Source organism: Microtus pennsylvanicus, chromosome 11, assembly GCF_037038515.1.
Source record: "Microtus pennsylvanicus isolate mMicPen1 chromosome 11, mMicPen1.hap1, whole genome shotgun sequence".
In the NCBI taxonomy this organism is placed as follows: Eukaryota; Metazoa; Chordata; class Mammalia; order Rodentia; family Cricetidae; genus Microtus; species Microtus pennsylvanicus.
This window is the reverse complement of record NC_134589.1, coordinates 54,390,150-54,417,077: the sequence shown is the minus strand read 5'-3', so window position 1 is coordinate 54,417,077 and position 26,928 is coordinate 54,390,150. Positions and strand designations below refer to the sequence as shown.

The 26,928-nt window shown below is 47.8% G+C and overlaps 1 protein-coding gene across 1 annotated transcript in view; it reads left to right on the top strand.

Annotated features, from left to right (window-relative positions):
• Myh13 (myosin heavy chain 13) overlaps positions 1-26,606 on the top strand; it is a 54,317-nt gene extending 27,711 nt beyond the window's left edge. Inside the window, exons 21-41 of the mRNA XM_075992124.1 lie at positions 1,328-1,464; positions 1,998-2,253; positions 4,339-4,581; positions 6,959-7,135; positions 8,115-8,260; positions 8,379-8,469; positions 9,205-9,594; positions 11,838-11,964; positions 12,051-12,169; positions 14,499-14,695; positions 15,506-15,689; positions 16,924-17,089; positions 18,085-18,209; positions 19,072-19,380; positions 19,462-19,665; positions 21,470-21,595; positions 21,878-22,048; positions 24,050-24,154; positions 24,254-24,349; positions 25,939-26,073; positions 26,506-26,606. Coding sequence (XP_075848239.1) covers positions 1,328-1,464; positions 1,998-2,253; positions 4,339-4,581; positions 6,959-7,135; positions 8,115-8,260; positions 8,379-8,469; positions 9,205-9,594; positions 11,838-11,964; positions 12,051-12,169; positions 14,499-14,695; positions 15,506-15,689; positions 16,924-17,089; positions 18,085-18,209; positions 19,072-19,380; positions 19,462-19,665; positions 21,470-21,595; positions 21,878-22,048; positions 24,050-24,154; positions 24,254-24,349; positions 25,939-26,073; positions 26,506-26,520 — 3,519 coding nt within the window. The 3' untranslated portion in view covers positions 26,521-26,606. The remainder of the gene's footprint in view (positions 1-1,327; positions 1,465-1,997; positions 2,254-4,338; positions 4,582-6,958; positions 7,136-8,114; positions 8,261-8,378; positions 8,470-9,204; positions 9,595-11,837; positions 11,965-12,050; positions 12,170-14,498; positions 14,696-15,505; positions 15,690-16,923; positions 17,090-18,084; positions 18,210-19,071; positions 19,381-19,461; positions 19,666-21,469; positions 21,596-21,877; positions 22,049-24,049; positions 24,155-24,253; positions 24,350-25,938; positions 26,074-26,505) is intronic.
• Positions 26,607-26,928: the final 322 nt, after the last annotated feature.

The window sequence follows — 26,928 nt, the reverse complement described above, 5'->3', positions numbered from 1 at the left end:
TGTGTGTGTATGTGCCTTGTGCACAGTCACCGAGAAGGGTAATTATAACCATTAGAAGGACCAAAGTCACTGTGTGTGTGTGTATGTGCCTTGTGCACAGTCACCGAGAAGGGCAATTATAACCATTGGAAGGACCAAAGTCACTGTGTGTGTGTGTGTGTGTAAGTGTGCATGTGTGTGTGTGTGCCTTGTGCACAGCCACTGAGAAGAGTAATTACAACCATTGGAAGGACCAAAGTCACTGTGTGTGTGCCCTGTACACAGCCATCAAGAAGGGTAATTACAGCTATTGAAAGGACCAAAGTCAGTGTGTGTGTGTGTGTGTGTGTGTGTGTGTGTGTATGTGTGTGTGTGCATGTGCCCTGTGCACAGCCATCAAGAAGGGCAATCACAACCATTGAAAGGACCAAAGTCACTGTGTGCATGTGTGTACCTTGTGCACAGCCATAGAAAAGAATAATTACAACCATTGGAAGGACCAAAGTCATTGTGTGTGCGTGTGTGTGTGTGCACATGCGTGTATGTGCGTGCATGTGTGTTTCCTGTGCACAGCCATCAAGAAGGGTAATTACAAACATTGGAAGGACCAAAGTCACAGTGTGTGTGTGTAGGTGTGCATGTGTGTGTTCCCTGTGCACAGCCATTGAGAAGGGTAATTACAACCATTGGAAGTACTTCAAGGCACTGTGTGCATTGTGTGTGCCCTGTGCACAGCCATCCAGACACATTTCCCTGCCTCCTCACGATAACTAACATGGGAGTTGATAAGGAGGTGTGTGCTCAATTCATTGAGTTCTTGGGAGGCCAGAGAAGCAGAGGCCCCAGGGGGAGGCCTAGGCCCACTAAATACTCAAGGCCACTTGGAGAGATAACTCATATAAGAAGCGCTGGGTGCCAAAGAGCTGTTTCCATTGTAGCCTGACCCTGTGAAAGAAATCTGGGCTCCCAGCTGGTCCAGAGGGTGCTCCTTCAGAGACACTGAAGGCAATGGATCTCAGGGAGGGACAGAGAGCCCAGAAGGTGGGAGACAGCTGCATTTGTTACTATCTCCAAGTCTGGGCATAACTGAGCCCCGTAGTTGTCTTGACTGTCTTTATGTGGGTTCTGCAGGGCTAGACAATGGGGCTGATGGGCCTGGGGCCTATGTGAGAGCCCCCGGTCTTGCCAGTAGCCCAGAAGGTGCAAATACAGAGACCAAAGCCACTGAAAAGCGAGCCCTAGAAGCACTTAGGGTGTCAAGGCTGGAATTAGGAAGAAACAGGTTCTACCCTGAGGCTGATTGGACACCTGCAGAGGATGAAGTGGGCTCGTCCCCCTTTTAACACAGGTGTTTTTCAAAGCCGGGCTCCTGGGGCTTCTGGAGGAGATGAGAGATGAGAAGCTGGTGACCCTGATGACGCGCACGCAGGCCGTGTGCAGGGGCTACCTGATGAGGGTGGAGTTCAAGAAGATGATGGAGAGGAGGTAAGGCGGAGTCTCACCCTTCTTACCCACCCTGCCTCTGCAGCAGCAGGTCATCACTTCCGGCTTTGGGTCACTCGTCCATTCATTCATTCGACCAATCCCTTGTTCAGCATTGACTGCGCAGCCGCCCTGTGCACTGGGGATATGAAAATGAACCCCGCCTGTTAGCAGTTCACAGAAGCGTGGAAAACAGACCCATGCATGGAAAGCTCCAATCCTCACACAAGGTTGTCATTAGAGCTATAGGCAGACAAAGAAGGACGTGGTATCAATAGACCTCTAGCCTGGTTGAGATATTGGAGTTGGCATGAAGGGCTCAACCTTCCTTCCTCCCCAACTTTGCATGCTGTGTCCAGTGCCCCCCCCCCACCTACAGACCTACTCTGGTTCTAGATCCCCAAAGCGTAGGTGTACCCTCCTTCTACCCAGCTGAGAAGGATGCAAACTGTGGGACCTGCGAGGGAGGGGTTCAAGTGGAAAACGAGTGCTAGAGAGAACTGTGGGTAATTAATCCAAGCTCTGTGGGTGCCCAGGGAGTCCATCTTCTGCATCCAGTACAACGTCCGCTCCTTCATGAATGTGAAGCACTGGCCCTGGATGAACCTGTTCTTCAAGATCAAGCCTCTCCTGAAGAGCGCGGAGGCTGAGAAGGAGATGGCCACCATGAAGGAGGACTTCGAACGGGCCAAGGAGGAACTGGCTAGATCTGAGGCTCGCCGGAAGGAGCTGGAGGAGAAAATGGTCTCCCTGCTGCAGGAAAAGAATGACCTCCAGTTGCAAGTCCAGTCTGTAAGTTTCTCCTACCTGGGTGTGAAAACACAGATTCCCAGGACAGTGGAGGAGCCGGGAGGGCCCCACGAACTGTCTATTTCAGAGGCAGTGGTGCCACCCAGTGGTCATACCAGTATTGCACCACTACCCTGTCATAAGTAGGGCTGGTCCGGACAGAAGGAACTTGTGCTTTCTCTGTTCTCCTCTTTGTCTTCCACGTCAGATTTTGACATATTTTGCCATGAACATGAAGGATAAGAGTGTGGCATTATGACGAAAATTTGTCAGGTCTGGGTATAACTCATGCCTACTCAGAAGTCTAAGAAAGGAGGATTGCCATGAGTTCTAAGATGCCTAGGCAACAATGTCAGATCCTGTCAAAAGTGCAGGTCTTTCCGAGCAGTGGTGGCACACGCCTTTAATCCCAGCCCTTGGTAGGCAGAGGCAGGTGGGTTTCTGTGAGTTCGAGGCCATACTGGTCTACGGAGCAAGTTCCAGGACAGGCTCCAAGATAGAGAAACCCTGTCTTGAAAAACAAAAACAAAAATAAATAAAGTAAGGCTTTAGCCAAGTGGGGGGTGGCATAGCTTTTAATCCCATCACTGAGGAGGTAGAGACAGGCAAATCTCTAAGTTTGAGGCTAGGCTGGTCTGCAGAGTGAGCTCCAGGACAGCCAGGGCTACAGAGAGAAACCCTGTCTTAGGAGGAGGGGTGCACAACTTGGGGCTGGAGAGTCAGCTCAGTGGATAAGAACACTTGTTGTTCTTGCAGAGGAGCTGGGTTCAGTTCCCAGCACCCACATGGTGGATCACAGCCACATATAACTCCAGTTCTAGAGGATCCAACTCCTTCTGACCCTGTACACTAGGTGTGCATGCTGTGCACATACACGTATGCAGGCAAAACACTCACTCATACACACAAAACATTTTAAATGCACACTTTTTTTAAAAAAAGCATCAATAAAAATAAATCATTAAAATTAAATAACCCAACTGAAAGCAGAAAGCAATTTTCCACATATGATTTTCAATAATGTGATTATGCTCCAAACAGTGCTTTAGAGAATTCATTTTTATCAAAGAAATGGGGAGAAACAGAGTCACATCTGCAGGCCACAACACTCTGGTAGATTAATTGTCTCCTTGAAATTTATAGTTTTTCTCTTAATAAACCCTCAGAGACTTCTGGACCGAGAGAGCCACGTGCCCTTGCCTACACTTGCCTGGTGGGAGTGAACTTACTTCATGGGCACATCACCTCTCAGGCTCAGAAGACGGGGCGGGGGGGACTAAAACCTGCTGGGCTGATCTTCCAGATTCCCCACTTGTTAGCGGTGTGACCTTAGTCCAGCTCGTTCTCCTTCTGCCTTCATTTTCCTATCTGAAAAATGAACATCATATCAATACTCACAGCGGATGGTTGTCAAGGAATCTGAGGGCTTGATGCCATGTCCGGTGCCCAGCGTGTGCTTGGGCGTAGAGAAGTTCAGAAAGCTCAGTGAGGGTTCTTCCCAGGCCCTTCTTATCCGTGTCCCTGCAGTGTGCATTTAGGGCTTAAATTCTCTACAATGGGAACATAATTTACCTTGAGAACATAATTAGCCAATCTCATCTACCTCCACAAAACTTGCTACAGTCTTCTGGGACATGGACTTACTCTGTCACCTACCCATGTGTGTTTCTCATTTCTATTTTGTTGCTGGAGGAAGCACAGCTAAGGGCACATGGACCAGCTCCATCTGTTGAAAGTTAACACGTAACAGAGTTTTGAAAACATTAATATGTGTATAGCATGGAATACATGGGTCATGTGGGTTTGGACCGGTGGAAGAATGAAATACTCAAACAACACATCAAACGTTAGAGACTTTCTTGTTTACAATTAACGTGCAACTCCATGAACGCCTTCATGTTGGCTGTCAAGTGATGCCGTCAGTGGTTAAGAGAGCTCATAACTGACATGTGTGTAACACATGGTGCTGGTGTGCACCTGACCCACTCTTTAGTTCAGCTTAGGTGTGGGCTTTTAGAGGGTCAGGCCCTTTCTTCCCAGAGTTTACAAAGTGACAGATCAGAACTTGTGGTGATCCGGCTCTTCCAGGAAACAGAAAATCTGATGGATGCTGAGGAGCGGTGCGAGGGGCTCATCAAAAGCAAGATCCAACTGGAGGCGAAAGTCAAGGAGCTGAATGAGAGGCTGGAGGAGGAAGAGGAGATAAACTCGGAGCTGGTTGCCAAGAAGAGGAATCTGGAAGACAAATGCTCTTCTCTCAAGAGGGACATCGATGACCTGGAGTTGACCCTGACCAAGGTCGAGAAGGAGAAGCACGCCACAGAGAACAAGGTGAGTCACTGAACGTGCCTCACAGGCTCTCAGCCAATCCTCACTCATGACCTAGGAGTGGGATGAAGGAACTGGGATCAGCCTGGTCTATATAACAAGCAACTGGTAGGTTTGTTCTCTCCTCCTTGGCCTCTACTCCATAGCCTCTCCTCAGCTCTTCCTGGGAGTGTTGCTAACTTATGTATTTCCTTAGCAGCAAGGAATGTGTCATGCTTGTCTTTATCTCTCATGTACCAAGTGCGGGGAAAGGCAGCAAAAACGCCAACAGAGTCAGGGGATGAAGGAGGCAGAAAGCTGGATAATGGTGAGGGTAGGGTAAAAGCGGGACACAAGGACCCTCATGTGTTATTGGAATGATGTAGAGGAAGCCAGTTGGCATCACTTAGTCCAATTAAGAATCTAGAGCTGAAGAGTGGTTAAGAGTACTGTGGTTAAGAGTACTGGCTGCTCTTCCAAAGGTGGTTTACAAGTCTGTAACTTCAGTCCCAGAAGATTTGACTCTGGACTCTGTGGGCATGGTATATACATGGTATACACAGATACATACATGCAAGGAAAACCACCCACACATACAAAACAAAGCTTTCTAAGGACTGGTGGTGCACACCTTTAATCCCAGGACTCAGAAGGCAGAGACAAGCAGATTTCTGGGAGTCTGGGTCCAGCCTGGTCTACATAACAAGTTCCAGGAGAGCCAGAGCTACATAAAAACCAAAAAAAACAAGGAAGGAATGAAGAGAAGGAGAGAGGGGGGACAGAGGGAGGGAGGAATTTACATACCGTACTATGAACCCATGATTCTGTTCTGGATGTAATCCAAGGAAGTCTCCCATTGTGGCTTGGGGAACACACATAAAGGTGCTTGCATATATAGGGATGCTTGCAGCAGCTCTGCTTGGGACAGAGCTGGGGACCATGTCGCAGGATGGAGAGGCGGACTGTGGTGGAGTCACACAGAGAGCACAGTGCACCATTGGGGCACCAGAGCTGGGTGACTCTGGTAACCAAGATGAATATGAAGCACCCAGTTCTCACAGGGGAGAAGTGTAAGTGAGGGACATGAGCAGCGTGATGACATTTACACACAGGAAAAGTCTGTGCGCACAGCACAAAAGCATATGCTTGGCAAGGATCCTTAAAAGCCTGGCATGATTCACCTAATAAAGGCTACCCGTGAGGCGGGACAAAAGGGTGGCCTGCTGGGTGTGAGATGACAGTGACAATGACAACTGACACTCAGAGTCAGTGATGGATAAACAAGAGTGATAGGAATAGACAAAAGGGAGGGTGGAGACTGGCAAATACCTGCCCTTCTCACGGGTGGCAGCCATGATTCAGCCCCAGCAAACGGTTGTCAGGTAGGAGTGTGAGGCCAGTACAGCTGGAGGTTTGGAAATTCATGAGAAGCCAAAAATCTAGATTTTCTGTAGACTCTTACTTTTCAATACTGATAACATTTCAAAAATTTATAAAATAAATATATCTGTGGTTGGATTTAGGCCACAGGTAGGAGTTAGCAACCTTTCTTCTGGAAGACTGTTGTTCAATGAAGATTCTTTTTAATGCCCAGAAGCTCCAGGTATGGTGCCCAGGTTCCATCCTGTCAGCACATCTGGATTTCCTTGCCTCACACCTTGGGCCTCTCCCTCCCCTTCTTGCTTCATCCTGAACATCAGCCTCCCTCCCCATCAGCCTGACTGCTAACTGCTTAGTTGTGTACGATGAGTAAACACAGATTGATGTGTTGCCCTTCACACCCAGTGGATCTGCATTTTAATAGTGTCCTTCCTGGTGAAATATAGCGTGTTCTGGAAGAATCTGAGACACCATGATAGGCCAGGGGTCAGAGAGAAAGACTAGAAGTAGGAAGGCTGGGCTGTAGATCACTTGATGGAACATTCACTTAGCATGGACAAAGCCCTGCATTTGATCCCAGAACCACGTACAACTAAACATGGTAGCTTATGTCTGCATTTTTGTATTTGGAAGGGAGAGTCAGGGAGCTTGGAAGTCTGAGATCAGCCTGACTGATATTAAGTTTGATGTCACTTTAGGCCACATGAGGGCTTGTCTCATAAAACCCTGCCAGGCAGGCTAGCTCGTACAGTGATGCTTGCCTTGTCTTGACTTCGCAGGAGGCCAAAGCAAAAAGATCTCTTAAACCTGGGAGTTTGGAACCAGCCTGAAAACTGTTCAAAGACCTTTCCCCAAAATAGGATGCAATAAAATTAAAATGATAAAAAAATAAATTAAAAAAAAAGAACCGAAAAGCTACCTGTCCCTGAATGCTATGACGCTAGAGAGACAGTTCTTGCTGCTGGGAATCGCTGGATTAACTGTGTCAGTATTAAATGAGTGACTCTTGATTTGCTCCTAGGTGAAAAATCTCTCTGAAGAAATGACGGCGCTTGAAGAAACCATTTCCAAACTGACGAAAGAAAAGAAGTCTCTCCAGGAGGCCCATCAGCAGACGCTGGATGACCTACAGGCTGAAGAAGATAAAGTTAACAGTCTCATCAAGATCAATGTCAAGCTGGAACAGCAGACAGATGACGTGAGAACGCGTGACCTCTGTGCTTTGTAAAGAAGGGGCTGAGTAGGAACCAGTCTAGAGAGCTCGCATGCTGGAATCAGAGCCCTGGGCCAGATTTCAGCTGTGCCCTGACCCCAGACACACATAGCTGAGGTGACCAGCAGGTCGCATGACCTTGTGAGGCCTCAGGTCCCACTTATAAATTAGGGATACATACAAAGAGCTGGACTTTAGGGGACGTCTCAGGAAAGTGCTCAACATAACATTTTCAGTGAAACAAAAACCGCTGCTGTCATTAGCACCCATTTGTAGACAGTTTGGGTTTACAGACTTCCAATTCTACTCTACAGTGTTTAAAGCCTTGTTCTAGGCAAGGGTGTCTCTCAGTGGTACAGCATGCACAGGGCCCTGACTTCCACCTGTAACACCTCAAAACAAAACAAAACAAAGCTTCCATTTATGGCCAGGAAAATCAACAAAAATTTTTGGTCATGATGTAAGAGCCAGGTTTCATGCTAGCCGGTTTTGGTCCCTGCTGTAGTTAGACTTTCCATAGGTCTTTACTTTAACGAGGCCAGGGTAGGTATGTTCCCTGCTACACCCTTCTTTTCCTGAGCCCAATCCTACACACACACACACACACACACACACACACACACTCACACAGAGTTCCTGGCTGACTGCCCTCAAGGCTGGGTGTTGTAGGTGGTGGTGAGGAGTGACAGGTCTCTATAGCTTCTGTCACAGGTGCCCACTTGGTCCTTTGGGAGATGCGGCCTGGGACAGGCCAAGTGGGAATGATCTGAAAAGAGGTACCAGGAGGGCCTCAAGATGTTCACTCCCTAAGATACAGAAAAGAGACAGAGAAATGGAGGACGGAAGGCTGGCTTCCTTCTGGGGCTGGAGGTCACAGGGCATGGGTGGAACAATGTTGGCCGTCGCGGTTCAGCCTGCTTCCTCAGCCATGTCCCAGGCTCTCTTTCCACCTGTGTCTTCCCAGCTCGAGGGCAGTTTAGAGCAGGAGAAGAAACTGCGGGCTGACCTGGAGCGAGTGAAGAGGAAGCTGGAAGGAGACTTGAAAATGTCCCAGGAGTCCATCATGGATCTGGAGAACGACAAGCAGCAAATAGAAGACAAACTGAAGAAGTAGACGATTCATGTTCTGTCCCCTCCCCCGCCCCATTTGAGACAGAAAGCCAAGTGCGCCTCCCCTCAGCGGCCTTTGTCTCACGCTGTTTCGTTCATTTGTTCTGTCTGCTTGCAGAAAGGAGTTTGAAATGAGCCAGCTCCAGACCCGGATCGATGACGAACAAGTTCTCAGTCTGCAGCAGCAGAAGAAGATTAAAGAGCTGCAGGTGAAGGCGCAGAGCTTGCCTGCGAGCGCCCGGCTTGCCCTCCCCCATTCTGCTTTTCTAGTTGAGCAGAGCTGTTCTTTTCTCTCTCCTCCCCGCCTCAGCAGCAGGCCACCACAGTGGGCCTTCTTCTGTAGTTTCTGGAATAAATATTCAGACTTTTCTAAGTGGCATTTAAGGATATACTTCCTTGGAAAGAATCAGTCTATGATCTAAGGGCCAGTTGTTGCTGGTCAAGGTGCACTGACCACTGTCCCTAAGTCCATGCCCCCCTCAGTCTCCTGAGAAGAAACTGCCAGTTTCAGGTGGATATGGATCATTCGGGATCCTTTTGGTACGTGTTTAGGGATATGTTGAAGACCCAGAGAAAAGATATGGTGTGTGTGTGAGATTTTGTTTACACTTCTTCATGTTTTCAACATAAATCTTTTCATCCTAAGCATGCAATTTACTTCTTTCAAACATCAGGAGGTTCTGCAGGGCTTTCCATGGCGGACTTGCTGAAGCATTGCGTTGCTGCTTGGCACCAGGACAAGCCCTCATCACAACTGACTGATTGTTCCCCTACTGATGGACACTTAGGCTGTCTCCCAACAGCTGCCGTTGATCCTTTGCCCCCCACTCAATGATAACATATCCTCCACTTGGTGCTGCCTATCCCCATTCCTTTAGCACCTAGTCGCTCCTGAAACAGATTGGTCTCTACCTGGCCACCTTTAACTCCACTGACCCTTTCAGGCCCGCACAGAAGAGCTGGAAGAAGAAATCGAAGCCGAGCACACAGTCAGAGCCAAAATTGAGAAGCAGCGCTCAGACCTAGCCAGGGAACTGGAGGAGATCAGCGAGAGGCTGGAAGAAGCCAGTGGAGCCACTTCCGCCCAGATCGAGATGAACAAGAAGAGAGAAACTGAGTTCCAGAAACTCCGCAGGGACCTGGAGGAAGCCACCCTGCAGCATGAAGCCACAGCGGCCACCCTGCGGAAGAAGCACGCAGATACCGTGGCTGAGCTTGGGGAGCAGATCGACAACCTGCAGCGGGTCAAGCAGAAGCTGGAGAAGGAGAAGAGCGAGCTGAAGATGGAGATTGACGACATGGCCAGCAACATTGAGACAGTCTCCAAGTCCAAGGTATGACTAACCCTCGTGGCCTCGGCAGTCATGTCTTCCCACCCTGTGAGCAAGTGGGGTTTGATGCGTCAAACTCACTGTGAGCTCTGGACTGTTAGCCTTCTTGCCTGCTGACTTTTCCAACTCCTCAAATTCATTCAAGCCACATGTCCAAAATGCCTGAAGCTACTGCAGCAAAATGCCTTAGGCTGGGTGATTTTATAAACAGAAGTGTTGCTTACAGTTTGGGAGTTGCAAACTCTGAGATCAAGCGAACAGTAGACTCAGTGTCTGGCTGGGGCTCATCCCTGCTTCTAAGACAGTGCCTTCTCTCCATGTCCTCCCATGTCAGAAGGAGCAAGGGAGTTAGCTCTCACCTCTTTATTTGTCTACTTAATTTTAAGATAAGGTCTAACCATGCAGCCCTGGATAGCCTGGAACACTATATAGATGAGGCTAGCCTCAGACTCAGAGATCTGCCTGCCTGTGACTTCAGAATGCTGGGATTAAAGGTGTGTGTGAGTACACCCATCTTCTCCCCTCTGTGACGGTGAAGACCTAATTACCATCCACCCCCAAAGGTCCTACTTCTCTACTGATGGAGATTTAGTTTCAACATTCTCTTCTCCCCTCTCTACATGGAACTTTCTAGGGCTCTTCATACTCTCTGGGACTCATGCTAATGAGGGTTCTGACACTTAAACCCAACCATCTTCACAGCTAAGCTGCCTCCTTGTGACTTCGTACAAAATTCCCCTCCTAGAGCAATCATGGCCTCCTTAATTTAAGAGCTGCCCTTATATCAGGATGCTCCAAGATGTACTTGGAACTGTTTGACTGGCTGGGCTGGGAGAAGGACCACTACTGACCCCAGGGGGGATGTGAGCCTCTCAAGGGGATTCCTAGAGGGTCAGGCAGTGTCCCTGAAGAGGAGCTGGTAATGAGGTCAGGGAAGAAAAATGAACTCTGTGGAAAGAACATCTTACCATCTGTGTGTGTGTGTGCGTGCATGCGTGCATGGGCAAGTATGTATGTTGCATGAGTTGAACACAGGACCTTACATGTGCTAGGCAAGAACCCTACCCCTGAGCTACCACCACAGTCCCCTTTGCTGTCTATTTTCAGGATCTGTTTCACCTAGTATTGATTTCTTTTTTCATTCTGTTCTTTAACATGTATTTTATTGGGGGAGGGCATGTGTGTGCAGGTGCCCACAGAGACAAGTAGAAGCATTGGATTCCCTGGAGCTGTGCTTACAAGTGGTTGTGAGCTGCCTGATTGGGGCGGGGGGGAGGAGCCGGGATTCAAACTCTGGTCCCTAACTTAGTTCATGTCCTATTGCTATAGTAAAATGCCCGAGGTTCAATACATGATAAAGAACAGAGTTCTGTTTAGCCCATAGTTCTGAAGATGTGACCGCATCTATTTAGCTCAAGTAAGGACCTCCCAGCAGATGATGGCACAGAGGTAGGAGCATTTGCTAGAGGATCATAGACGCCAGTCAGTTTTACAGCAGCACGTTTTCACACTAAGGAATCCAGTCTGTAGGCAACAAGCATTAATCCCTTCAGAGATGTCCCCAATGTCCTCCTTACCTCTCACGAGGCCACACCTTCTATAAAGCTTCACCACCCCTTGACACCACCACACCAGGGGCCAAGTTTCACCTCATAGCATCCGGCTTCTGGAATGACTTTGTATTACTCTGTTCTGCTTCTGCCACTTCCGTCTCACACCTTCCAATCTAAGGAAAACATATGCTCACTTTAGTCTATATTTTATGAGGAGGGAAGAGAAGTGAAGTCTGAAACATATACAGGGGTTTTGAACAAAACTTGTAACCAGAGGTGGACCAGAGGCTGGGATAGTGACACCCTCATCTCAATAACCCAGAAACCACTGTAGTATTAAAAGAAGCACGGAAACATGAACCTAGGGCTTGGGAACAGTATGCATCTGGCAATAGACTTGTTTCTCTTCCAGCATGATCCCAGGATTCCCGTGAGTGGCATCGTAACAGAAACTGGTTTACTAATCACCAGATACATGCCTACCAAGCTGACATTCCACATTATTGTTTATTAAAGAGCCATCACACACAAAAATAAAGCAAATCTATAATGAGGATGATTCTTAAAACCAACTTTTATATGCTCTGTGTTTTCATTTGGCCCAACAAGAAGCCAGACTATCAAAGTATCTGGTTCCGATGCTGGACACCAGAAACCCACTTCCACATTCCCACTGGCCTTTTTGTTCCCCAGAGTAACATGGAAAGAATGTGCCGGTCTGTGGAAGACCAGTTTAATGAGATCAAAGCCAAGGATGACCAACAGACCCAGTTAATCCATGATCTGAACATGCAGAAGGCAAGGCTGCAGACCCAGAACGGTGAGGATGGCTTGCCTCCAGGGCCCAGCGGGGACATGGTGCTTGGCACCCGGCAATGCTTACGCGGAGCCACATCTGTTCGGCAGGGGAGCTGAGCCACCAAGTAGAAGAGAAGGAGTCTCTGGTTTCACAACTAACCAAAAGCAAGCAGGCTCTCACCCAGCAACTGGAGGAGCTCAAGAGACAGCTGGAGGAAGAGACCAAGGTAAGGTGGATGGAATGGTTGCAGGGTAGAACCTGAGAAGCCAAGTGTTGCAACCCTCACATGAGGCTGACGGGAGGTGGGCGGCAACCCTTGGGTGTGGCTGATGGGAGGTGGGCTGTGACCCCTGGGTGTGGCTGATGGGAGGTGGGCTGTGACCCTCGGGTGTGGCTGATGGGAGGTGGGCTGTGACCCTCAGGTGAGGGGGATGGGAGGTGGGCTGCGACCCTCAGGTGAGGTGGATGGGAGGTGGGTGGCAATCCTTGGGTATGGCTGATGAGAGGTGGGCTGTGACCCCCAGGTGTGGCTGATGGGAGGTGGGCTGTGATCCTCGGGTGTGGCTGATGGGAGGTGGGCTGTGACCCTAAGGTGAGGGGGATGGGAGGTGGGCTGCGACCCTCAGGTGAGGTGGATGGGAGGTGGGCTGTGACCCTCGGGTGTGGCTGATGGGAGGTGGGCTGTGACCCTCAGGTGAGGGGGATGGGAGGTGGGCTGTGACCCTCGGGTGTGGCTGATGGGAGGTGGGCTGTGATCCCCAGGTGTGGCTGATGGGAGGTGGGCTGTGACCCTCAGGTGAGGCGGATGGGAGGTGAGCTGTGACCCTCAGGTGAGGGGGATGGGAGGTGGGTGGCCTGGAGGGAAGACGAGCTGGAGGCAGTACAGTATCAAGGATGAGTCTTCCCTCTGCCGTGGAGTGTCATAATAACCTGTCCCTGAATGATAGAGGACCTTGGCATTAGCTCTCTTCCCTCAGGACCAGAAAACCCTGTCTCTTTTACACCACTATCTCCCATAGGGTGGCCTAATGAACTTCCCCTCCAGTGAGGAGAGCCCCTTCCCACTACCACACTAGTTAGACCATCTCATGCAGAAATTCACCCAAGATGCTTAAAACATCTGTTCTTAAGTACCCTTTCTCCCAAAGGACTACATGGCCTAGGGAGAACCTTTGGGTGCTTTAACAGAAGCATCATCCTAATGCCAACTTCAGTATCTAGATATGGTCTATAACACATATAATCCAGTCTACCCACTGATGGATAAACTGCTCTCAGTGATGTTTCCCCCACTGTGGTTGTGGACAGTAAATAAACCCTCAGCAGAACAGTGCACACAGTAAGTGCTATTGATGCCAGCATTTTGGGCATGAAAACAGGAGTCTGGCCATTTGAAAAACCCACATGAAAGGAATTTACTTTGATCTGGTTGCGAGTGCCGTGATCTGGGAGAGATTTACAAGGCAATCTTTAGAAATTCTCTATCTTTCATTTTTGGCAAAGAACAGTACTGTATTTATCTCTCATCTTTCTTTTCTGAGGGAAGGCTTTTGGTGGACTAGGGAGCGAGGGAGGCGGGGCGAGAACCAGAGACTAAACAAGCAATGCAGGTCACTGGAGGCCAGAGGCCACCCCATCTTGTCCCTCACTGCTGCTGTGAGACTCCTTCCTCAAACAAAGTTCTGCCTTCTCTTGTCTTTTCTATAAATGATGAAAATGCAGAAATCATTGCCAATAGAACTTTTTTCCTTTGGTGGTGGCACCCAAAGATTTGTTGCAACTGTTAAAGCTAAATGGTAAACATTTGTCATGTTCGGAAGGTCATGAGGGAGGGGAGGAGGCTCTGGACATCAATTCACACCAGTGGTCCCCAGTGTGGGGACACTGGTCTCTGGAGACACCAGATGATGGCTGTCGCTGTTTCGTGGTCACAGCATCCCATCATACTGCGGGACATAGTAAGGAGGTGGTTTTCTTTTCAGCCATTTTAATTCTCGCCATTACAGCCATGGAACGGTCTCAATGTGAGAAATAGCCCTTTAGCGGCTGCTATTAATTTATTAAAAAACAGAGGGAGGGCAAGCCCTAAGCACAGAGCCGCAGTATGCAACTGTCTAGATACATGTTGATGCTGTTGCTTTATGTCCATTGTATATATTTCTAATGGTTGTTTTGGCGATTGGGAGGGGGTTGAGAGAGGATTTTACTATTTAGCTCAGGATGTCCTAGAACTCACCATGTACCTCAGACAGCCCTTGAATTCCCATCTTCCTGCCTCAGCTTCCTAAGTACCAGGATTATAGATATGTGCTACCATGCACGGCTGGCTAAACATTATTGACTTTCTCTTTTATGGTGTAATGCTTTCTTTAAGAAGTAAATATAATATAATTATGGAGAGATTTTTAACAATCAAACATTAGGCATGCTAATAATACAAAAGTTGTGAGTCAACATAGAAATGCTTCAAATTTGGAACAGCTATTTAAACGAACACACTTTCACTGGGAAGAAGGCCATGTGGTTTTGTAATTGATTACCGCTGTAATCCCCAGGCCAAGAACGCGCTGGCCCACGCTCTGCAGTCCTCCCGCCATGACTGTGACCTGCTGCGGGAACAGTACGAGGAGGAGCAGGAAGGCAAAGCTGAGCTGCAGAGGGCGCTGTCCAAGGCCAACAGCGAGGTGGCCCAGTGGAGGACCAAATATGAGACGGACGCCATCCAGCGCACGGAGGAGCTGGAGGAGGCCAAGTATAGCCCAAGTTCCCCATGGGAGAGAAGGTCCTAGAAAAGTCTCAGAAGGAGGGCAGGCCCCCAGCTGGAGGGGCTCTTTCTCTCCTTTGCAGTTTCTTAAGCTTTCAGAGTGTCCCCCTCTTCTAGGGACTGTCTTTCCTTCCTGCTCAATTGGCAACTCCTTATAGGCTAGTTGTGCCTTTCGGGATTATTCTGGTGACATAGACACACAGCTCAACAATGAGGATGTGTTCTGTGAAATGTGTCATTAGGGACTTTATCATCACGAGAATCCTCTAGATTGAGCCCGCAAACCAAATTGGTGTGAAAGCCAATACTCCATAAAGCCTCTTGCTCAAGTCAAGAGACTCACTATTCCTGACATGTGTGAACTGCTGCCGGCCTGACAAAGGGTGGCACTTTAATGTAAACTTCTCTTTCAAAAGTGAAACAAGAAGTGTAGCATAGCAAACACGTACCCCCGTGACACAGCCGCTCACTGTCACTATGGAGTAAGCACCTACACAATGCTGCCTGTACCATGCTTTCCGATGACCAACAGCACAGTAGCTTTGCCTATTCCAGCATCCCACGAAAAGAATATGTGGTACTGCAAGGTTAGAAGGGCTGCTGTGTTGCTAGGTGATGGGAGTTTTGCACTTTTGTCATAGTCGGATGGCACCACGGTTAGTTCTGTGGTCCATGGCTCCCCACTCACATGTCAGGTCTCAGTCAGCCTCCTTCAGACTGTCCATTCTCCTTCAAAGTGATAGTTACTTGCTAAAATATCCCATTCTGCAGAGACAAAGTAACATCTGATTCTCCTAGGAAAAAGCTGGCCCAGAGGCTCCAGGAGGCAGAGGAGAACACCGAGGCTGCCAACTCCAAGTGTGCTTCCTTGGAGAAAACCAAGCAGAGGCTTCAGGGAGAAGTGGATGACCTAATGCTGGACCTGGAGCGAGCCAACACAGCCTGTGCCGCCCTGGACAAGAAGCAGAGGAACTTCGACAAGGTCTTTCCCCAGCTGCTTCAAGGGCATGGTGGTCTCAGTGGTTTCACACATGCATTTCATGCGCCTTGATTTCTACTTGGAAGATTCTTTGGGAACTTTCTTTACTTCTCTAATAGCTCCTTCAAGGGAAATTTACTTTTAGTCAAAGCTAATTCAAATTCTGATGAGCATGTCATGTAGACTGAATATCTTTAATCCTCCACATCCGAGTCTGAAAGTTTTGAGCACCATGATGCTACGAAGGGAAGAAAATTCCATGTCTGACTTCATGTGACAGGTGGAAGTTAAAACATGAATATGCTGTGCTGGGGAAATGGCTCAGTGGGTAAATATACTTGCCACCCAAGCATGAGAATCTGAGTTCAAGTGCCCGGAACCCACATGCAAGCTGAATACAAACCATGCACATCTGTGATCCCAGCACTCCTACTGGAAGATGAGAGACAGAGACAGGACAATCCCCAGGAGCGCACAGGCCAGCTAGTCTGGCATACTCAGTGTCTCCCTCAAAGTGGAAGGAAAAGACCAATATCTGAGGTTGTCTTCCGACCTTCACAAGCACATCGTGACATGCGTACACCTACGTTCACACACAAATACTCACACACATATTGTACATTCACAGGTGTCATGTACATGCACAGGCAGTCATATACTCATATACACCCCAAACACACAAGTATGCTGAAAGTGCTGTACAAAATTCCTTACCTCTGCCGGGCGGTGGTGGCGCACGCCTTTAATCCCAGCACTTGGGAGGCAGAGGCAGGCAGATCTCTGTGAGTTCGAGACCAGCCTGGTCTACAAGAGCTAGTTCCAGGACAGGCTCCAAAGCTACAGAGAAACCCTGTCTCAGAAAAAAAAATTCCTTACCTCCACAATGTAGCATATGAAACATACTTGCATGGAGCTTGGGTCTCATCTTCAAGGTATCTCATGTCTATACAAATACTCCAAATTCTGAGGGAAATATTTTGAGATCTGAAAAACTACCTATCAATTCAGTGATACTTATCCTATATTTTAAGAACTCAGCAGGGCATGGTGTAGAGACATCAGACTTTGGAGTCTCTGGTCTAGAGTAGAGCCCACCTTCTTCCTTTGGTCCCCAAGGATGGAAAAATGAATGAAGCCTTGGCATTGCTCACAGTCTTTGTTTGAATGCTCTCTCTCTCTCTCTCTCTTTCTCTCTCTCGTCCCCCTGTTTCTCATGTTTCCCACTCCCTCATCATAGGTCCTTGCGGAGTGGAAGCAAAAACTGGATGAAAGTCAAGCTGAGTTGGAAGCTGCCCAGAAAGAGTCCAGGTCTCTCAGTACTGAAATCTTCAAGATGAGGAACGCCTACGAGGAGGTGGTGGACCAGTTAGAGACGCTGAAGCGAGAGAATAAAAATCTGCAAGGTGAGCTCCCTCCAGAGCACAGCAGGGTCAGGCTGCCCTTCTGCCAACTCCAGTCCCATTCAGCCACAGCTTCCTCCTCCCTATGATCTACAACACCCATCCATCAAACCTCCTAGTTACTAGTATTTCCCAAGGCTCAAACCCTCTTTGTGAAAGGTGTAAGCGCAGCTGATAATCAGCTTGAGGACTGCAGCTACCCAGTGAGTTGCTAAGTACATCGCTATTAGAAAACAAGAGACTTAGGATTCTAGCCTTCATGTGGCCTCACGTCCTTGTGCCTGTGGCTAAAACTCTTGATGACTTCAGACTTGCTATAACTAGACATCATCCATGTTTCCCTAAGTTTGACTGCATTCTGGAAGACTGAGAGTCTAAGGTTTCTGGTCCTCCATGGTGGTTCTGTATATGTAGGGTCAAAGAGAATCTTCTTGTTGTCCCTCATTTGTAGGTAGACTTTTCTGTCCTGTCAGCCCAACTCCCAAATAACCAACACGGAGACTTAATATTAATTATAGATGTTTGGTCAATAGCTCAGGCTTGTTACTAGTTTATTTAACTCTTATAGCTCAAATTAACCCATTTATAGTCATCTACATTCTGTCACAAGGAATTATCTCTGTTTCATCACAGATCCTTCATGCTTCTCTTTACATCTCTCCCAACTCCTCAGACTCTCCCCTTCTCTTTCCTAGCGCCCTCCTAGTCTGGCTTTCCTGCCCAATCTCTTCCTTCCCAGGTACAGGCCAGTCAACTCTCTATTAACCAATGAGAGTCAGACATATTTACAGTGTACAAAGATTGTTCCACAGCATTTATTCTCTACAGGGTTGAGGTGAGGCAACACTCCTGTGTCTGGCCTATCACCCACCAGAACAGCGTCCCATAATCTCTATGTAAAAGCCCCGAATGAACTGCCGTCCCCTCACTTGCCTGGCAAACACCTAGGCTGGGAGCTGGAGCCCACTGGAAGCCTAAACCAAGACTGTCTCTTGCAGAAGAGATTTCTGACTTAACTGAGCAGATTGCAGAAATGGGCAAGAACCTCCAGGAAGTGGAAAAGACGAAGAAGCAAGTGGAACAGGAGAAGTCCGAGCTCCAGGCTGCCTTAGAAGAGGTGGAGGCAAGTGTCTTGTCTGGAATCAGATAGGAAATGGAAAGAAACAATGCTCACTCACCCACATGGGGCCTGGAACATGGAATCCCCCACCGGGAAGAACAATCAGCCAGCCCTGGATCTGAAAAGCCCGAGCTGAGCCACTTTATCCCCTGGTGTTATTTATCCTATGTCCCCTTTTGAGAATAAATAAATGTGTTCTTTATGTCCTCAATAAGCTTTCTCTCAAGAAGGAAACTGCCCATCACCAAGCATCCCCTGAGCCCCCTCAAAATCCCTTGGTGCCTGTTTCATACAGAGGCTTACAGCATCTTTGGCTACCAGGAATCCTGCAAAGAGACCCAGAGTCCCCCGGTGTCATAATCAGTTTTATTATAGTCACAATTATGTACCTGATATTAGTCACTATTAAGCACACCATTTAGACAATATTTACCAGCTCAAGAGATGCGCTCCCATTTCAAGGTATGAGATGGTTAATCGCAGATACGAAGTTTGAATCTGACTTCCATTACTCTTAGGGCTGTTCAGGAGCCCATCAAATGTTCAAGCCTCAGAGCATTGCTCCCGTGTGTATAAAGGGAGCATCACTGTGCCATATTTATCATAATTTGAAGGAAAATGCTCATTTAGGGGGTGCCACTAGGTATAATGGCCCACACCTGTAATCCCAGCATCCAGGAAGACCATGAGTTTAAGAACAGCCAAAGTTACATAGTAAATTCCAGGCTAGCAGGCTAGCCTGGGATACATGGCACTATTACAAAAAGGAAAAGAGAGAGAGAGAGAGAGAGAGAGAGAGAGAGAGAGAGAGAGAGAGAGAGAGAGAGGATGCAGTGCTTCTCATGAAATTCTCATTGCTCCTTAGGGTTCCCTGGAACACGAGGAGAGCAAGATCTTGCGTGTCCAGCTAGAATTAAGCCAGGTAAAATCTGAGCTTGACCGCAAGGTCACGGAAAAGGATGAGGAAATTGAACAAATAAAAAGAAACAGCCAGCGTGCTGTGGAGGCCATGCAGAGTGTGTTAGATGCGGAAATCCGCAGCCGCAATGACTCCCTGAGGTTGAAGAAGAAGATGGAGGGCGATCTCAATGAGATGGAGATTCAGCTGAGCCATGCCAACCGTCAGGTGGCAGAAACCCAAAAACACTTGCGCACGGTCCAGGGCCAGCTTAAGGTGAGTTCCGGCTGGTTTGGCAGACCTGTGAGCCCAGAGCCCACCCTGAAGCTCTGCTCTCACTCCTGGTTTCCCTTGAAGGATTCCCAGCTGCACCTGGACGACGCTCTGAGAAGCAACGAGGACCTCAAGGAACAGCTGGCCATCGTGGAGCGCAGGAATGGCCTTCTGCAGGAGGAGCTAGAGGAGATGAAGGTGGCCCTGGAGCAGACAGAGCGGACCCGCCGGCTGTCAGAGCAGGAGCTCCTGGACTCCAGCGACCGTGTCCAACTGTTGCACTCCCAGGTATGTTGTCTCCTCAATCGGGTCTACCCTGGGCAGCAGGGCAGTGGCTCTGCCAGGTGCTTCCTCCTCCGCCCACCTGGGGCATATGGCATCCCAGGTGCCTCAGCAAGGAGTTTTCCCATTTCTCCCAGACTAGCGGTCAAGACCAAGTCAGAAAAGCCTTGATTCTTGTGCTCTGAGATCTGTTTGATCAGAAATAAAGATGAAAGATCTTGCAGGCTGTGTGCAGTAGTATTGGAGCAAGGGAGTAGGGAGAATTCACAGGGGAAATACAGGTTTAAAAACCTTTATCCAATATACACATGACAGGAATTGACTTGGAGCCAGAAGTGTTTCTGGTTTGGGAAGATTTGCATGTGTGAATATTTGCATATACATAATGAGAGATGCTGGGGTTGACTACAAGCCTAAGCCTGAAACTCGTTTTCTTTATAATCACGCCCTGAAGATGATTTGACTGTGGCCCATGGCGTGAAGTTGGATGTAGAATTTTGCATTTATGCTATCCTGTTGCTACTCAATGTTTTGGATTTTGAATCTTATCTGAATTTCAGAATTTCAAATGAAAATAAATGTTCAGTCCATAATTTAAGCTAAAAATCTTTGGATATAATTTTACAACATTTTTAAAGATACTTGCTCTAAAACATATAAATCCTAAGCAAACACATAGAAAATAAATCAATTAAATAGTTAACGTGTTATGTTCTCTCGTTCTTGGGTCTTTGTGAATTACATAAATACCACACTTTTGTATTTGACCAATATTTTGCAGCTTCTAACTTCCATTTAACAATATGTCCAAAACGTATTTCTAACTCTTCAAATAGGTTTCAATGCTATGGATTTCAATAGCAAAAAAAAGAAAAAAAAAAAAGAAAAGAAAAAGAAAAAAAAGGCAGCAACAAAAGTTGAATATTATGACTGCAATCAGTCCTCTATGGTTGGCTATTTTACATTGTTACCAATAAAATTCTTTACTATTACAAAGACTAATTAATATTGCCATAACTAAAATTGTTCATTCATCTGTGATTACTATTGTCACTATATCTGGAAGAAAATAAACTCAGGGTCAAAACAGTAAAGACATTTGTATACAACACATGTAATTTCCACTTAACAAGGCTCTCCTGATTTTTATTCCCATTTATTATCATGCAAGGACTCCTCTACAAATTCCAAAAGACGCTAGTTGTTCAATCTTCACAAACTTTATTTTTGAAGCATATGTCATTGGTTTATTATTGTTATAATAATAATTATTATTATTAGTTTTAGTAAGGATGAAATAGAACATATCACCAGTTGGGTATCCATCATATTTCTTGTGTGTTTTAACTACTTATTCTCCTTGCCCCTTTTTCTTGTTAATATATCTTATTTATATATGGACAGGAGTGTTTTCATATATAGATGATGTGTTCTGGTTTGTCATTTCCGTTCCAGTTTCAATTCCATGCATGGCATATTTTAATTAGTAGAAATATTTTTCATTTTACATAAATGCGTCTATCAATCATGTTCTTGTTTCAATGCCTTTTGCTGAAAAACCTATCCATCCTCAAAGGTTTGAAATTCCCCCTTTATCATTGACTCCATTTTCTGATGTACAGCTGTTGGCTCTGTCCCAGAACTTTCTGTTCAGTCAGGAATGATATTGTCCCCAGCGGACCACTCATGTGGAAAATAAGAAGTGGAAGATGACTGTGTTTCACTTCCCTCCCCACCCACGGCCCTCCCTTCCCATTGTTTTAAGTGCCCATAGGAAACCGTCACCCTCAAAATCTAATTTTTCTTGCAGAACACGAGCCTGATAAATACCAAGAAAAAACTAGAGGCTGACTTGGCTCAGTGCCAGGCGGAGGTGGAGAACTCCATCCAGGAGTCCAGAAATGCAGAAGAGAAAGCCAAGAAGGCCATCACTGATGTGAGCATCATCCTCTGCCGAGCTGGTAGTGGGAGCTGAGAAAGGGGGATTTCAGATCCAGGGTGGGGGGGCACGGCAAGGGGGTATCATCTCTTCTGAGCACAGCCAGTCTGTGACGGCTTCCTGGAGAGATGCCAGGAAAGAGGGTCATTGGAGAGGCAAAATGGGACACAATGACTGGGAGGGGAGGCTCAGCATGAGGTACAAGATGACAGCATTGTCTGTGTACTCTGAGTAGTGCTGGGTGGGTAGCCTACAGATTTGGTCTGTGCACTGACCCAGGCCGCCATGATGGCGGAGGAGCTGAAGAAGGAGCAGGACACCAGCGCCCACCTGGAGCGGATGAAGAAGAACCTGGAGCAGACGGTGAAGGACCTGCAGCACCGTCTAGACGAGGCTGAGCAGCTGGCGCTGAAGGGCGGCAAGAAGCAGATCCAGAAACTGGAGGCCAGGGTGGGTGATTTGAGAAGGCACTGGCTTTCCAAGTAGCCTTGTTTCAGCCATCTTGGGCAGAACCCATGAAGCAGAAATTTAGATTTAGGTGGTGGAAAAGTGCCGCCGCCACTCCCTGGCAGGTTCTCGCTGTGTAGAACTCACTGTGCAGACCAGGCTGGCCTCTAACTCACAGAGATCTGTCTGCCTCTGTCTCCCAAGTGCTGGGTTTAACAGTGTGCACAGACACATTTGGCAAAGATGACATCTTTTAATATTCACTTCCTGCTACCCCTGTAGATTCACAATTATATACACATATAGGGAAAATGCTCTATGGTCAAGAAATTCCACGCTTGGACATGGTTTCTATGGTTTTGATACTCTCCTTCTGTCCTACTCCCAAATTATTCTCTTTCCAGCTTTCCTAATCTCTATACGCAGTAGCAGTTTTAGGGTATATCCCTCCCCATCCCCAAAGGAGCTTGATTGACACTTCTTCCTCCAAGTTCATGCACCAGAGACACTATCTCTCCGGCGCCAGAAGTCCTGGACTTGCTCTCGGAGCCTACTTCACAGTCGTTCATTTCCTTTGCTGGTCTATGCTGCTTTCTCAGCCTCCTGATTTTCCCCTTCAGATCTGTGTTGGATTATTTCAGTCATTTTTGAAATGGGCTGCGTGCACAATTGACATTTCAGAGAAGGGCTGCATGGAGGAGGCTATTAGAATATCTCTTTTGTCCCAGAAAGAGAGAAAATGGAAGAGTGGGCAGGAATGAGGAGGAGGAAGGAAGAGGAGAGAATTTTCCCAATAGGAAGTCTCCAGTACAATTGTTCTTTATTTGAGCATCCCCAGAACCATGTGGTCGCTAGGCACACGGTTCCTTTTAAATATGCAAATTTTTGTTGTTGGTTTCTTTCTGTTATTTTTTTACTTCCCATAAAAAAAATTCTTCCCTTCCATTCCAATGAAAAGGAGCATGGCCCCATGCTTCTCATAGACCCCTTCCAGAAGGAAAGGATCAAGTCCCATGATACCTTGTGGTTTTTCTTAGCTCAGTCAGGAGCCTACGGTCACCTCCCCCTTGCACAGTCAGTCAGCCACTTTGACTGTCCTCCTATCCCAGTTGTCCAGTTTCACACATCCGAGAAAACTTCCAGAGGCCTGGAGAGCAAGCGTGGGGTGGGGAGATTTGTTGTGAGACCTGATGGAAGATGGTGGAACTCCATTTGCAATAGAGCCCAAATGGTTCCTACCACTCTCCCCCGGGAGCTTTCAAAGTTGATGTAATGAGTCTCCTAGCATGAGCTGACCTCTCTTTCTGATGCTGTTGGAGTCCCCAGGGAGAGGGGCATGTGGTTGGTTGACACCCCAACACCCAGCTGCATCTCTCAGAGTCGTGGCATTGGGATACTGGCACCACAGTTGACAATCTGCCACCTGAGGGGCTTTCTTCTTCCCTCAAGACTTCAGAAAAGGCAAAAGAAAAGTATGGCATTGAGGTGATTCTTCACTCTCTTTTCCATACTTTGTCTCATCCCACCCACCTTTGAGGTGAGTTGGGCATCTCCATTGGCAGCCATGCCCAGTGGTAGCAACTCACTTGCTTTAGATCTATCAAACGGCCTTGGGCTTGGACATAGCTTGGTCTGCCCATGATTAATGCCTGCCTAGTTGGAATCAAGACATCCATTAAGAGTCCAGCAGGTTTTATCAGTGATGATAAGCAGGGCAGACTCCCAATCTGTGGTGTCCTTGCCAAAGTACACAGCGCCAGAGGAAGGGACCTCTTTGCCAAGCCTGAGCCAGGAGCCAAGCACTATGCACCAGTGCCTGATTCTACCCTAAGAATGCATATTGCTATAGTCTGTACAAAGCCACTACAGGGACTGGGCCTGGGAGGAGATGTCTCTGTATAACACAGCAAGGTCTTAAGGTCACTTTAGGATGACTAGCATGTGAGTCTGCTAGAGAAAGCTAGTAGCCTTGACCTCGCTTCTGATGCTCTTCGCCCTACACAGGTGCGGGAGTTGGAAAATGAGCTGGATGCCGAGCAGAAGAGAGGGGCTGAAGCTCTGAAGGGGGCCCACAAATATGAACGCAAAGTCAAAGAGATGACTTACCAGGTAGCGAGCTGAAAGCCCTCGAGTACCGCTATGTGGGGCAGACCACAACAAAAGGAGTCGGGGACTGGAGGTCTCTGTTACGGATGTTCTTTTTTGCAGGCTGAGGAGGACCGCAAGAACATCCTCCGGCTTCAGGACTTGGTGGACAAGCTGCAGGCCAAAGTGAAGTCCTACAAGAGGCAGGCAGAGGAGGCTGTGAGTACTGGAGGCTCCTGTGCACCGTGTCACCCACCGGGGTGTCCTCATGAAGCCCGAGTGGGGACCAATGCCTGATTGGAATCATTCAGAGAGCCCCAGGCCTGACTTTGCATCTACAGGTCACACGCAGAAACATCTCCCTTAATGCTCATTTGGTCTGTGTTCGTTGGACCTTCTCCCTCTCCTAACTTCCTGTACCCTCATAGCTTCCCAGCTCCTCCCAGCCACCTCCATCCCTAACCTACATCTCTCCCTGGTTCATTCCATCTACCCCAGAGCATCTTAGTTCACTCTGATGACCTTGTGTCATCCCAGCTCTCCCTAACCAGACCAGACCACTACCAGCACTGCCTTCTGCCCTCCTGCCCTCCTGCCCTCCTGCCCTCCTGCCCTCCTGCCCTCCTGCCCTCCTGCCCTGAAACACCTCATCCTAATGCTTGTCATCCCACCACACTCTACTCTCCTGGTCCCCCACCTCCAGACTTCTATAGCAACATGCCCATACTCCTTTCCATCCCTGTTTCATTGCCTCCAGATCAAATAGGTCAGATCAACAGGAAAGACTGCAGATGAGCCAAAACCAGTGCTTTGAAGGATGTCTTCCAGTGGCTTTGGGTCCAAGGGCTACAAATAGCAAAATGTTGGGACCAAGATGGGAGGTAGCCTTTGCTTTGTAGAAAATAAATTATGCCGGGTGTTGACACTGGCCTGTGCTCTCCAGTACCCCAGAAATGGAGCAGGTAGATTGCAAGTCTGAGACTAACCTGAACTACACAGAGAAACCCTGTCTTTAAAAACGAAATGAAAAGAAAAATTTCAGTCTAATAAGGTTAAATGTGTTGCCTTCAAGGATTTCGCAGATTTTATAGCTAATATGTGATTCACTCTCAGAAGTAAAGGGCCCTCTAGAACAGTTCCTTAACTGCACTTGCTTGGCTTGGGATGCCTGCAGAGCATCTCCCAAGGCCAATGTCTGAAGGAGGAAATGATTGGTATATGGCCTCTCCCTTTGCCCTCTTTCTTCCCTGCTCAGGAGGAAAGAAGTCTTGAAGAAATATGCTGGAACCAGTTAAGAGTTGGGGGATATAATAGTCTGTCCTAGCTACACGGCAATTATCAAAAGCATCAAACAAAAGGGATTTGGACCATTGATCTGATACCTTCCGATGTCATGACCTGGGTCATCTCTGGGTTGTATAAGAGTTGTTTGGGAGAGCTGTTGTAGAGAGGGAGTTCAGGGTACGTGATGGCCCTTTGGAGAAGAAGAAGAGCTTGCAAGAAGCCCCTAGTTAACACACCACATCATGAGTTCAGCTCACAAGGAGCCCCTAGTTAGCACACCACATCATGAGCCCAGCTCACAAGGAGCTCCCAGTTAGCACACCACATCATGAGCTCACAAGGAGCCCCTAGCTATTACACCACATCATGAACAGGACACCGTTGTCTGGAGAGCTCAACTCCTCTCCCCTCCCTGCTCTCTGTGAATACAAGGCTCACATTTTCCTGGTTCCTCCACCTCCCCAGAGCTCCAGAGCCCCAGAGGAGTTCCACAACTGTATAGCCTCTGTCTTCTTCCCGTGCAGGAGGAGCAAGCCAACACACAGCTGTCCAGGTGCCGGAGGGTCCAGCATGAGCTGGAGGAGGCTGAGGAGAGGGCAGACATTGCAGAGTCGCAAGTCAACAAGCTAAGGGCCAAGAGCCGTGATGTGGGAGGCCAGGTAAGAGCAGACACCTGAGGATGGTGTTTTTCCAAAAGGTTATTCATACCGAAGGACCAAAAGAAAAAACAAAAAAAGCCTGGAGATGTCTTTTGGTGTCCTCATCCTTGCCACTGGCCATAAACCCACAAATGCTCTTTTAGCATAGACTCCTATGTACCAGGCTCTTGCAAAAAGTGCAGGGTAAAAACATGTCATCTTCTTCTCTCCCTATTGGGAGAGATGCAGTCTAGTGAACCCCTGCTTCTGAGGTGACGTGTCCTGATCCCTAGTAGTTTAACTGGTTTCTTTGTCAACACAAAGTGAGACAAGGTCATTCCTTCCTGCCATTTTCTGAAATTCCCAACTTTGCATCTCTTCCCCTTGAAGGGGATGCTGTGCCTCCCATGGAGCTTGACTCATTTCCTGTGTACAATTTCTTTTCTCCCACAGAAGATGGAAGAATGAGGCTCTCCTGAGGCTCGTTGCCATGGGCCACCTCCGGGAAAGTGGAAAGAGAGAATGTGGGAAAAATAAACTGTCCGGAATCCTCAGAACCCAGACTCTGCTGTGTTTGTTATTGTGGGGTTGAGTTTTAGATTCTTACCTACTTTGCTGTAAATGGCAAGAAAATCAGAAATGGGAAAATGTTTGTACGTGGAAAAGGTGGAAACCCAGGCAGTTCCCAGGTAAACTTCCAGCTTCCATAAACATTTTCAAGTAAAGACCTGGCTGGGGTGTGTAGCTCAGGGGTAGCATTTGCCTGACATAGGCAGGGCTCTAGTTTCTATCTTCAGCACCGCACACAACCCAGGTAAACTGAAAGCACAGACCCTGTATCCGCCCACACCTGACACCTGTTAAAAATAGCTCTCT